This window comes from Salarias fasciatus, chromosome 5, assembly GCF_902148845.1.
Source record: "Salarias fasciatus chromosome 5, fSalaFa1.1, whole genome shotgun sequence".
Classification (NCBI taxonomy): Eukaryota; Metazoa; Chordata; class Actinopteri; order Blenniiformes; family Blenniidae; genus Salarias; species Salarias fasciatus.
This window is the reverse complement of record NC_043749.1, coordinates 10493569-10506116: the sequence shown is the minus strand read 5'-3', so window position 1 is coordinate 10506116 and position 12548 is coordinate 10493569. Positions and strand designations below refer to the sequence as shown.

Genomic DNA, 12548 nt, shown 5'->3' with positions numbered 1-12548 from the left:
TGTACGGAGAAACCACGCTGCGACGTCAGTACGACCTCCTCCACGGCGCAAAATGTAAAGTTTATACGAAGAGAGTGCGGCGGGGCTTATTTGCTTCGTACCTGTGAATTTGCTGTGGGTGAGGTGCAGCGTCGGTGCCCGGTGTCCTCCTCCGTGTCGGTCTGCGGCTCGGAGCGCTCTACTGAAGCCGCACTCCGCCGCCTCTCCGGCAGCGCTGCTCCTGACGTCACCCCGGGGCTGGACGGCCGGCGGACCAATCACAGGCCGGGCTGCGGCGCACAGGTAAACAGCTCCGCCCCTTTCCCCGCGTGACTCCGCGCGCCCGAGATATAAAGTGGGCCTGGAGGTGACCCGGAGCGGCCGTGATGAACGACCCTCACCTGAGCTGCTGCTGCGGCCCTGCATGGAGGAGGAGAAGGCACAGCTCAGGAAATGGATTTCAACTCGAGTTATTATTTTTTTAAAAGCACTCATTATATTTCAACCATAATTCGTGATTGAAATATACAATTTCGATAAGAGAAAGCACAATTTAGATGACTTTCAGCACTAGTAAGTTGTGTTTTTTCAAGGGACAGAGGCAAAACTGATCAGTGTCTGAAAAATGTTCTCATGTTTTCTGTGAAGGACACAGGAAGAGATGAGGATGTTGCTAAATGTGTTCACTTGCCTGATAAAGACTTAAAACACAGTCAGTCATGAAAAAGTTTCAAATAAGTGTAACATTCTGCAAAGCAGTTTACATAGAAATCTGGAGTATTTTTCTATTATAATAACATTCTCCATGACTAGAAGGCTGAATAAACCGAATGCTGCAGGTGTTCCGGGTGGAGCTCTCAGATCCACCAGGTATTTTCCAACTGAATCCAAAAGACATTGATACTTTTACTGGTGATTCCAAATTGGCCGCATTTGCAAATGTGTCTCTGAATGTCTGAATGGAGATTTTCAGTCTGTTGGTCTGCTCAGCCTTAATTCAGACTATATAGGCTTCAGCCCTGGTGATGATGCATGTGATCTACTGTTACAGATCAGTGGTCTCACCTTTGAAGTGAAGACCCCCCCCCCAAAGTTTTTTGTTCAGTAACATGCACAGTTCAAAATGCACACAACTGACTTCTCCATGTTCATACACACTGACATGCTGCACTCTGTAAGGCTTGTTAGTGTTTGTGCAGGGTCAGTTTTTGATGGTCTGGTGCTCCATCTAGTGGATTAATGACCCTCAAACGTGCAAGGTCAATTAGATTTAGAATTAGATAAAAGCATTATGCCTCTGATTATTATTGATGCCCTACAGAGGTGTACTGAGCATTTACTTAGGAAACACCTTAGAGATTTGCCACTAGTGGCTCTCTTTAACACTTTTAGCTACTGAGAGGCAATCATTTATCCTTCAAACTCAACAAAAAGATTGTGTATGATACTTTTCATGTAAATCAATTTTATTGAAATCAACAGTTTCAATTTCAGTACTCAGGTCTAATCCTCTTTTCCTGACCACAATCAGGGTGAGGAGTTGATTCCACTTTATGGAACACTTTGGATTGGTTGCCAACACAGATATCCAGATACGTGTCTTTTAAAATTCACCAATCAGCCACTTTTGAACTAACCCTCTAAAAGAAAGAAAAAAAGAGGAAAAAAAACCCAGACAATTCTGTTAAAACATACATATGGAGATATTCTCACTGTTCTCGCAACAATCTTAACATGCACTCAGCAGCACAGATGAATATTATGAGTTCAAAAGAGTACTGTGTGTGCTGGGAAATTAAAGGAAGCCTCGTCCAAATGATTAATCACAGCTGTTGTTTGAGCGTCCCTCTTCTTTATAAAGGAGCCGACAGAAGCACAAGCTAAAACAAATTCATGTTTGAGTTTGAATATAAATAGCCTGAGAAGTTTTTTCAAGTAAACACAGGAGGTTGATGGGAAATCAAACCAACATGAAGTTTCATATGAAGGTTGCAAACATAAATAGCCCACTTTTGTTGCCAACTGGGCAGCTCCCCTTTTAGGGCTGCTGACACCATGAGGCTCCTGAAAAAGACTTATTTCCTTTTATTTAAATATGTACCACATAAGAACATAATACAGAATTAAACTAAATAGAACCTGAGTGTAAATGACAGGAGAGAAGCCTAAAAGGCCTAAATTAAATCCTTCCGATCAACAAATATTAACATAATTGAAATAAAAATAACAAAGGATCAGTAGAGGTACATTAATCCAGAGTTGATACCGGTGTAAATAAAAGAGTTTTTGCTATAAACAGCTGGTCATACAACAAAAGATGAGGCACTGATCCTCGTTCATGTTTAATTACTGTGCTCTACGTTGGACAGAAGGTACAACAGGGCTGTTCCATGGTAAATATCATACGTATGGTTGAGCTTTAGTGCTTGGACCCGATAATCAACAGTATGCATGTCCACTTTTACAAACTCTTCTACACTAATACGAGCAATATTTTGTACAACTTGAAGGCAAGATTTACTTTTATGAGTGAGACCACTGAACCAGGAGGAACAGGCATTGTCGAAGTTACACTGAATCAAAGCAAACACCAACAGTTTCTTGCTATGTATCAGTTTTTCTTGTAGTTCTACGAAGTAACTGGAGTTTGTAATTAGATTTTGTGATTACATTTTGGGCAGCTATTTTATCCAACAATGATTGATCCAAATTTAAACCTAGATAGGAAATTTGTTGCTTTTACTCAGTAGTCACATCCAGCATACCAAACCTTCACAGAGTCCTGTTTCTTCAGGTTCTGGCTTGATGCAAAGACGATACTTTCAGTTTTACCTAAGCGTAAGGAGGGCTTGTTGTCTGTTAGCCATTCATGAACCATGCAGTTCCACACTAAGAATTTCTTGTACATAGGATATATCTTTTCCGGACACCAGTAATACAAAGTCATCAGAGTAAAGTGAAAATTTACATTGTATTGCTCTGGACATATTGTTGACATAAATCAGAAACAGCAATGGTCCAAGAATGGAACCCTGTGGTACCCCATATTATTTTTCTACGAGATGACACCTCACCACTCACATCGCCTTTTGTCTTTTACTGAGGTAAGAATGAAACCATTCTACAGACCCTGCATCCATCCCAAGGGCCTTATTGAGTTTCTCCAAAAAAATATAATGATCCACCGCTCCAAAAGCCTTTGGAAGGTCAAGCATCACCATACCACCATAGTGACCTTTATCAAACCCTTCCCTTATTCAATCACACATCGAGATAAGAGACGTATCAATGGAATAATTGGCTCTAAACCCTGACTGAGATTCATACAAGAGACCATTTTGATCGAGATATTCATTCAACTGATTAAAGACCACACTTTCTATAGCTTTTTTACATAACATTCAAGATTGATACAAGCCTATAAAAACTGACCTCAGTTCTGTTCATCTTTTTATACAATGGTACAACTCTCGCCACTGAGTTCATCAGGAAGCTGACATATGCATAAGGACAAGTTTCCAATATGAGTGATTGGACGAGCTAACACCAAAGCAGCGTCGATGATGAAACGTGCAGGTATGCTGTCCAGCCTGGTGGTTTTGTTGATGCTCATACCACTCAATATCTTTAAAACACTCCCCACTATGGCACTCTGAAGCTTAAACACATTTTCAACATCATTTCACTTCCTATAGTATTCATTCACAAAGCTCAAACCAAAATTACCCATACCAACAGATAGTTTTTCCATATGCTAAAGTGATTAAAAAAAAACTTGCTGAAGTAATCAATCATAGCTTCATCAAACTTTGTTTATTTGTTTATATCAAAGATAATTTGACATTTTGAAGTTGTACCGAGCGATTTTAACAGATTTTTTTAGGGTCTTTCTTATTTTCACTCACCACACTTGCAGCTTTCGCCTCTCGCTATGTCAGAGTATTAAAACTATGTTCCAGTTTCCACCTCCGGCCGCTGGGTGTCGCTGCGCTGTGAACTCACCGCTGCGCCCGCATCACGCGCGCCTTCATCCCCCTCCGCCGCCCCGCGAGCTGACAGTTGCCTAGTGACGAAAAACTGCGGACGGGTTCTGATTTCCTGCCTTTTCCACGTCCCCAGCCTGCCGTTTCCAACTTTTCCCAAACAGATTTCACATGTTTCCACCCTCTGTGCCGCTGGATTATGGGACGAGATAAGAGCGAAGAGCTTTCCGCGGAGTAACGCTTCATTGTTTCGGACCCGCGTTATGAAGCTTTTGAGGGATGATGAATAATTATGCTTTCATCAGGGTCGTTGGGAAAGGGAGCTACGGAGAAGTGAACCTGGTTAAACACAAGACTGACCGACGACAGGTAACGAAACAAGAGAGGAAAACAGAGCTCCCGATTTTATACAACTGCGATTTATTAAGCAGCCTTTTCAAACAGATCTTCATTGTTTTTGTCGAGTTCCTGACACCTCACACGAGTGGCGCTGCTAGCTTGAAGTTAGCTGAAGTCAGCTAAAAACACTGATTTGTTGTCTTTGCAGCAGTCCTAGTTTAGCTGTTTGGTTAATGGTTAAAACACGCTGTTTGCGTTGCAGAAGTCTTGCCTGGACGTTCCTGGATATTGTTTGATTCCAGCAATTTTAATCTGAATTGTCACAGTTTCATGACTTATTGACATGAAATAATATTCTGTATAAATTGCTATTCGTTACCCACATAACATGGCACAAGCTGTTTAATTTTTTTACGGATATTTGATCTTTATTTTATTGCTTTATTGCAAAGAACGAGAAACATCTTGAAAATATTTGTCACACTGATCACAAAGCCCATGATGAACAATCTGAAATATCTTAGGAAAGGTTCCATCTTAAACCCTCTCTCTTCTGACAGCTTCTCTGTTTTTCTGTGCACTTACAGCACACTGGAATTGGGTTGTTCTTTCTCTCAGGCTATAAGATTTCTCTAGCAGTGACTATAAATGTTCTATTAAACTCAGAGATTGCTTGTTTTTTGGTTCTATATTTCGGTACTGTTTTTATCTGCTACTGTATTTGATTTAAATTTCAAACATCATGACCCACAGTGTGCAAATTGTGAATGGAATATAGATTGTATGTTTGGCAGCTGTGTTAATCGATGAGTAGTTATGAGTCCATAACTGATTGGCATAGCTTCTTCTTCCATTAGTTTTAAATTTGTACAGATTTTTAAAAAAAACTTTTCATGCTTCTGTTTTTTTCCTCTTCCTTCTACAGTATGTCATAAAGAAGTTGAATTTAACCACCTCCTCCAAGCGGGAACGGCGAGCTGCAGAGCAGGAGGCTCAGCTCCTGTCCCAGCTGCGACATCCTAACATTGTGAAGTACAGGGAGTCTTGGGAAGGAGCTGACTGCCAGCTGTACATCGTGATGGGTTTCTGTGAAGGTGGTGACCTCTATCACCGCCTCAAACAACAAAAAGGAGAGCTGTTACCGGAGAGGCAGGTTGTGGAGTGGTTTGTCCAGATAGCCATGGCGCTGCAGGTAAAATACACTGAAAATAAATCTTGCAATAATCTAAGTATGATTTCATCCAAACATGAGAATGTAGCATCTGAATTCACTGTTGTGGTTTTACTTTTTTTTTTTTAAGTATCTTCATGAGAGAAACATTCTTCATCGGGACCTTAAAACACAGAATATCTTCTTGACAAAAACCAACATCATCAAAGTTGGGGACCTGGGCATCGCACGAGTCCTGGAAAACCAGAATGATATGGCCAGCACGCTCATCGGGACCCCTTATTACATGAGTCCTGAACTCTTCTCTAATAAACCGTACAATCACAAGGTACATAAGTCATCTGTTTTAAATGTGTCATGTTTGTTTTTAGGATAGAATAAGACAACTATTTTTTTCAAGGTGAACATTTGCCAGAATGATTTTAGTTAGAATCTGAAAAACATGATCAATGAAGGCGAGGTTCTTATGACAGAGCAATGACGTTATTTGATGTACTAGTGGGATAAACATCTGTTTAACAGTTTGATATATACCTCACTCTTCAACACAAAGAATAGATTACTTTATAAATTGTTTTATTCCGGATGGACTATCATACATTTAGTAGTTTAATCCCACTTCACTGTTTTATCATTATAGTGCCCGCAGTTCCTGATTTCAGTTTTCCATCCTCTGCTTTCATTAAGGTTGTGTATGACTTGTACCTGCTTTACAGCTGATGCATTTTTCTCTTTAGTCAGATGTCTGGGCTTTGGGTTGCTGTGTGTATGAGATGTCCACGTTGAAACATGCTTTCAATGCCAAAGACATGAACTCACTGGTGTATCGTATCGTAGAGGGAAAGGTGAGTTTCACAGTTTTTATGTCTGAATAATTAGGTTGATTACTGAGCGGCTCAGGTTCCTCCCAGGAGCAGCCAGAGACAGTTGTGGGGGGCAGAGACGTTTGGGTTCTTTGTTGAGAATACCGCCACTGGGAACCCATGTGGACTAAGCTGTAAAGAAGACCGATGGATGGATGCTATGGAAAATATGTGCTTTACACCTTTTCTTCTGGTGTGCTTATTATCAGCTGCCACAGATGCCCAGTCGGTACGATCCACAGCTTGGAGACCTAATCAAGAGCATGCTGTGCAAAAACCCCGAAAACAGGCCTGATGTCAAACTCATCCTCCGACAGCCCTACATAAAGCGACAGATAGCCATGTTCCTGGAAGCCACTAAAGAGTAGGTGCCCTTCGCTTCTGCTTCTACTCATGACTGCTGCTCTCAATGGAAAAACTGCATTTTAAAGTTAAGTTTAAAGCATCTCAGCAAAGACAAGACTGAACAATCAGTTCACTCAGACGTGTTTGTGTTGTTTTATCCGCACATCTTCAGAAAAACTGCCAAGTCAAGAAAGAAGGTCGTCAGTGGCGGCGCTGACTGTAGGAGCAACAGTGCAGCTTCTGTGGCGTCATGTCAGCCAAAACCTGAGAAGCAGCCTCCAAGCCCCAAACCTGAACCTCTTGCCAGGGTGAAACGGGTGAGTTCATGAGGGACGCTTCTGTTTTCTCCCACATTACAGAGGATTTTGATTTTTCGATTTTTTTTCTCTCTGTTCCCAGAAAGAAGAAAAGCCACAACAGCAGAAAGGTCGAAATGGCGTGCAAGGCGGCACTTCGCCAAAGTCACCGTCACCACCCAAACCTTCTTCACCCAGCACTCTCCAAGCCAGCATTGTATCCATGACAACGGTCAGCAGCATTGACGTCCAGCTGCAGCAGGATGACCACATGGCGAAGAGACAGGTGCAGACACCCCAGCCGGTCGAGTCAGACCACGGTGCAGCCGGTGAGCCTGTGGCTCACAGCAGAGGACAGGAGAAACCGGATCTTTCTCCCCCTCCTTCCCCCGTCAGGTCCCCTCTACACGCCGTATCGGGTGTTTTCCATAGGGACAGAGAACAGAGAACGGCGTCCAATGGACTGTTAGACAACAAGTCTCAGGCCACGCCGAACACGGGGGATACATTTTCTGTGTCTGGGCAGAAACACGTGTCAGATATGGATGGTAAGGAAGATACAGCGGAGTTACTCAAAAAGGCTGATGCGCAGAACTCCAATTTAGAGAACATCAGACAGGCTGCGGAGTTAGAGCATGACGGTAGAAATGACACTGTGACCCTACTGACTGAAGCATCAGCACAATGCCCACATACCTCAGATGTTCAAGTGAGTACCCATAACAATACCCTTCTTTTGTTTATTTGTGGAGCGCTCTCTTTTAATTTTGACATGTTTTATTTTGTATTTACAGGACAACCTTGAATCTACAGAAATGCTGTTGCAACCTCCAGTACTAGTGAGTAGAAATGTTGATCTGGAGGGATCTTTTCCGGAAATGCCAGACTCCAAACAGTATTTCATTGTGATTGTGTGTGTTTAGGAGCCTGTTCGAGAGGAATCACTCGGAGTGGTCAGTAAACCAAACCATGCCGTGCCAAGCCAGACTCCTCTGTATGTTTCATCTGAACCATCCATATCCAAACAACAGAGAGAGAAACAGAGACGAGCACAGGATCAGGGCAAGGTGAACCAAGAATGCACAAACTTCATCATTCTAATACTATCACAGAAAATTATGTGTTAATTCAGCTCACAGTCGTTTTTCTCATTGGTTTTGTAATTCTTGAAAAGAAAAAACCCCTAAACCTGCAAGCTAATATGCGGAAATGTTTTTAAACTATTTTATGTAAGTATTAAGTTGGGTTAAATAAAACAAAAATGTCATCTTGTTATATCTTCCAATAGTCCAAGTTTCAGACTCAGAGACCTTTGCCTCAACTTCCTGTTGAGAGTGTGTCAGTGGAACCAAAGAAAAAGAGCAAGAGGAGCACAGAAAGCAGGGAGCCTGTCACTGCAGCCTCCACATCGGTCACTTCTGACAAGGATGGCTTCTTAAGGCCACAGGTCAGAGCGCATCAACTCTTTTTAGTGTTTTACACCATATATTATAATTTTCTGGACTGTGTTTTTGCAGCAACTGTGAACATCGTCAATCGGTCACTGATGATGTTGAATTGTGTTTTTAGGACCGTCCTCTGTCTGCCAGAGAAAGAAGACGACTGAGGCAGTCACAAGAGAGCACCAACCTCTCAGGTACTTTCTGCTTTATTTAAACTGGAAGCAAAGTATTGAACCGAATGGAGCTTGATTCTGGATCTCTTTTTTACACCAGAAAACAAAACATATGTACATTTTCATTTAAATATTCAGTACATTATTACAGGGTAAATGGTAAATGGTAAATGGTCTACACTTATATAGCGCTTTTACACTGCATTGACAGAGTCCAAAGCGCTTTACACTGCATTAACGCACTCACCCATTCACACGCACATTCACACACCAGTGGAGGCGGCTGCCATGCAAGGCGCTCAGTCCATCCACTGGGGGCAGTTCGGGGTTCAGTGTCTTGCCCAAGGACACTTCGACATGCAGACAGGGGGAGACAGGAATCGAACTAACAACCTCCCGACTGCAAGACGACTGCTCTCCCCACTGAACCACAGCCGCCAAATAAAACTGTTTGTTAATATGTAATAATGGTCAACAGTGTTATCATACCAGCCCATAACAACATATGTCTGGACATTTTCATTTCATCAGAGGCTTTGAAAAAGTAAATCTGCCTTCCTCAGGTGTTGGTGCTTCACGGAGAGCATCCTATGACATCTCTTCCACAACGTCTGAGGACTACAGGGCCCCGGTCAGTCGATCTGTTTCAGACTCTATCACTGAGTCTGTCAGTAAGGTATGACACTCATTTTTTGCTATGTATTTGTAATTCCCGTCTGAATTCTGTACCTGTTGTAAGGACAGTGATCACTGATTGTGAACTTTGTAAGACCGGCTGATTTTGTGTGACGACAGGATAAACTGCTGGAGCAGAGATCAGATGAAGACGAGTGCAGCTCATCCACAAGTTCCACAGAGCGTTCTGAAGGAGACTGTGGAGAAAGGTGAGAGCATTTCCAACACACCGATCAACATTAACTTCACAGAACTCGAAAGGTTTTTATAACAAGTTCTACTGAAATAAATGTTACATCTGGATCTCTGCAGAAAGTCTGAATCCAACGACATGCAGGATTTGGTCCACATGATGACTCAGACGCTGAGGATGGACGTTGATGGTGTCGGTGACACGGCCAAAAGCAGGCTGGGTTCGACCGCTCTGCCAGAATTTAAACTGAACAGGAAGTACAGGGACACCCTGGTGCTTCATGGGAAGGCTCGAGAGGAGGCGGAGAACCTTTCCCTCGGAGAAGTCATAACAGGTAAGATGCTTTTGTCCATCACGCTTTCTAGTTATTCGGCCATCCTGGAGCTTCTGTTTCATTGAACAAGCTCGTCTCTGCAGAGGGCTCTCCGTCTGGACCGACCAAGATAAGACGAGCTGTAGAACACCTGAGGACGGATGTGGTGAAAGGCCTCGGAGTCAAGCTGCTGGACAAAGTGCTGGAGACCATGGAGGAGGAAGATGAAGCCAAAAGAGAAGTGAGTAAAACACCATCTAGCATTATGTGCAGGTTCTCATCATAACACAGTATTGTTAACAAAAACTTGACCTTGATCAAACTGATCCCATTTGTAGTCCAGTTTTTTTTTCTGTTCTTTTTTCCAACATTCAGGTTGATTTCTAACTTAAAAAATGAGCCAGTGCTTGGTTTTAGTTTAGTTTCTGTGACTATTTAAACATGTGAACTTTAAAAAGTAGGTGTCTGACATGCCTGGAGTGAAGAAACACCAGCAGACTGAGCCACCAGTTCATTTCAGCAGGCACCTCTGGGACGGATTTGCCTCTACATGCACAGCGTCATTCATTTGCCTGCACTGTGCATTACCCAGAGGCCCCGCTGTGAACCTCTTGCCCTTTGTTTCTCATCTGAGCTTTGATTCATTCATTTTCAGCTGCTCCTTCGAGACCAGATGGGAGATGAAAAATACCAGGCGTATGCTGTGATGGTGAGGCAGCTGAAATTCTTTGAGGATATTGCCTTCAAGGTTTAAAAACATCTTCATATAAGGACATATACATTCAACTGTGAAGACTGGCTTTGCGCTGGAGAAGAGGCGTGGATCCAGGAAGGTGTTGCATTGCAGAATTTCTGGTCTTTGGGGACAAAAAGTTTCATCCTTCAAGCAGAAACAAGAATTTCGTGTCCTCCCAAAGGACCTCTCATGCTGTGACAGTTTCCTTTTCAAGTGTAATATTCAGAAATCTGTTCCATATTGGTCTCCATCATGTTTAAATGTGTACATATTTATTTTTGTAGTATAAATGTAGAATCTAAAAATGATTAGTTTCCATGATGCCTATGCAAAAGAGTTCAGGTCTTTGAACGTACCATGCTTTTCTATGTGCTGTAGTGGAATTAACAGCTTCTCTGTAATACAAGCCAGGATTTCAGTAATTGTTTCAACTATGCTGTATTTTTCAAGAGCTAACACTCGCTGCTCTACTGCACTTGTGTAACAAAATAATGTAAACTAGAAACAATGTAGAACTTTAACTATTTGTAATAAACATTTTTCCCAAGTTGAAAATATAAATACTTATTTTGATGGCAGCATAATAAATCGATGGATTGTTTTGTATTTAGTCACCATGCAGAAAAAAATATTAACAAAACCCATATCTATAACAGGAAGGCAGAATCAGTATTTTTTTTTAAACATCTTTTATTTTGGGCTGACAAAACACTGTAACAAAGAGTTTTTATGAGTTAACTGTGGTTCTTGAGACAAATCTTCAAAATAAATTCAGATATAAAAGTTGTACTAACAGTCAGGCAGGGAAACTTGAGTTATTTGTGCTTCTTCTTCTTGAGGCTTTCCTGAGGTTTCTGGACGGACTCGCCGCTGCTCTCTGGTACCACCGGCTGCCAGGAAAGTGGATTCTTTCTGTACATGGGCCACGGAGGCAGGGTCAACTACAGGAAAGAGCAAAACCAGTTGATCCACTGTAAGAATTAACAGTGTGGGGGGTGTGTGGGGGGGGGGGGGAATAGGGACTTAGATGCTTTAGATCTTTAATAAAACTTACCACACATGATATAGCAAAACCACCCAGGACTATGTACACTGTCCATCCGAACTGCTCAACGATCAGACCATACACAAACCCGATCACCTATAAAGAGGATACAGATGCCATCAATTAAACTGTGACACCTTTCTACCTTTTTGTTGCTGCTTTGCATGTGTTGTGTGGAGTTACCGCTGAGATTAGTATTATTCCTTGGAAAATCTGTTCAGCCAGCTTCTGACCTTTGTAATCCTGCAACACATTTTTAAAAGAAAAGGTCACAGATGAACAGCAGCATTAATTCAAAAAAGGTCAGCATTAATTCAGGAACAGGGACATTTTAACCTATTAGTCAAATAAAACAACCATATTGATGGCTATGAAAAAAAGCAATCAAATGTAGACCTGACTGTGGTTGAAAGTTTAGTTGTTGGAAGTGTAAAGTTTATTCATTACAAACAAGATACACTGAACCACAAGTTGCCCCCCGCTGACAGAGCGCCCCCTCCATCTGGCTGTGAGAATGTGATTAACAGTGTAAAGCTCTTTAGGGGCTGCTAAAGCAGCGATGAATCGATATATAAATGAGTGTATGAGTAACGAAAATAATCTCGGTAGATGGCTATCTTTAGGGAAGAATGGTAACATGGTTGTAATTATGATGCAGGGAGCATTTGCTTTGCAGCTGTTACATGTATGCGGATGAGCTAACGATAGCTTCGCGCCAGCATGAATAAAACACACTTCACGTTTCAGTTTACACACAGATGGGGTACTTGTCTCTTACCATATGCGTGGGGATGGTCTTGAATATGGCCAGCATCTTTGCACTTTGACGGGCGAGGGCAGAACAAACCTGGAAGATTTAGCGAGAGCAGCACGAAAACTTCACTTCCGGGATTCGATACGCTACGTCGCACCAGTGAGCAGGACCCCGGCGTGCACTGCGCATGTGCAAAGCTTCATACACAAGCGATTGGGCACGACGCTACGTGTTACGGTCA

At 42.2% G+C, this 12548-nt stretch overlaps 3 protein-coding genes across 4 annotated transcripts in view; 1 reads left to right on the top strand and 2 right to left on the bottom strand.

Moving 5' to 3' along the window:
* Positions 1-214, bottom strand: part of camk1b (calcium/calmodulin-dependent protein kinase Ib) — a 31090-nt gene extending 30876 nt beyond the window's left edge. The window contains exon 1 of one of the 2 annotated variants that reach the window (XM_030091408.1): positions 102-214. The gene's annotated coding sequence lies outside the window, so the exon portion shown is untranslated. The remainder of the gene's footprint in view (positions 1-101) is intronic. The other variant, XM_030091407.1, reaches the window with a different exon arrangement.
* A 3819-nt stretch (positions 215-4033) lies between these two features.
* nek4 (NIMA-related kinase 4) lies at positions 4034-11272 on the top strand. Its single transcript, XM_030092605.1, has 16 exons — positions 4034-4331; positions 5227-5493; positions 5603-5800; positions 6210-6317; positions 6545-6699; positions 6853-6997; positions 7080-7685; positions 7771-7815; positions 7900-8043; positions 8265-8423; positions 8546-8612; positions 9155-9267; positions 9387-9475; positions 9579-9793; positions 9877-10013; positions 10428-11272. The coding sequence occupies exons 1-16, from the start codon at positions 4242-4244 to the stop codon at positions 10524-10526; spliced, it is 2637 nt and encodes an 878-aa protein (XP_029948465.1). The 5' UTR covers positions 4034-4241; the 3' UTR covers positions 10527-11272.
* On the bottom strand, positions 11191-12497 carry spcs1 (signal peptidase complex subunit 1). Its single transcript, XM_030092606.1, has 4 exons — positions 12332-12497; positions 11737-11796; positions 11563-11649; positions 11191-11449 (listed from the first exon to the last, which is right to left on the bottom strand). The coding sequence occupies exons 1-4, from the start codon at positions 12365-12367 to the stop codon at positions 11324-11326; spliced, it is 309 nt and encodes a 102-aa protein (XP_029948466.1). The 5' UTR covers positions 12368-12497; the 3' UTR covers positions 11191-11323.
* Between the last annotated feature and the right edge of the window lie 51 nt (positions 12498-12548).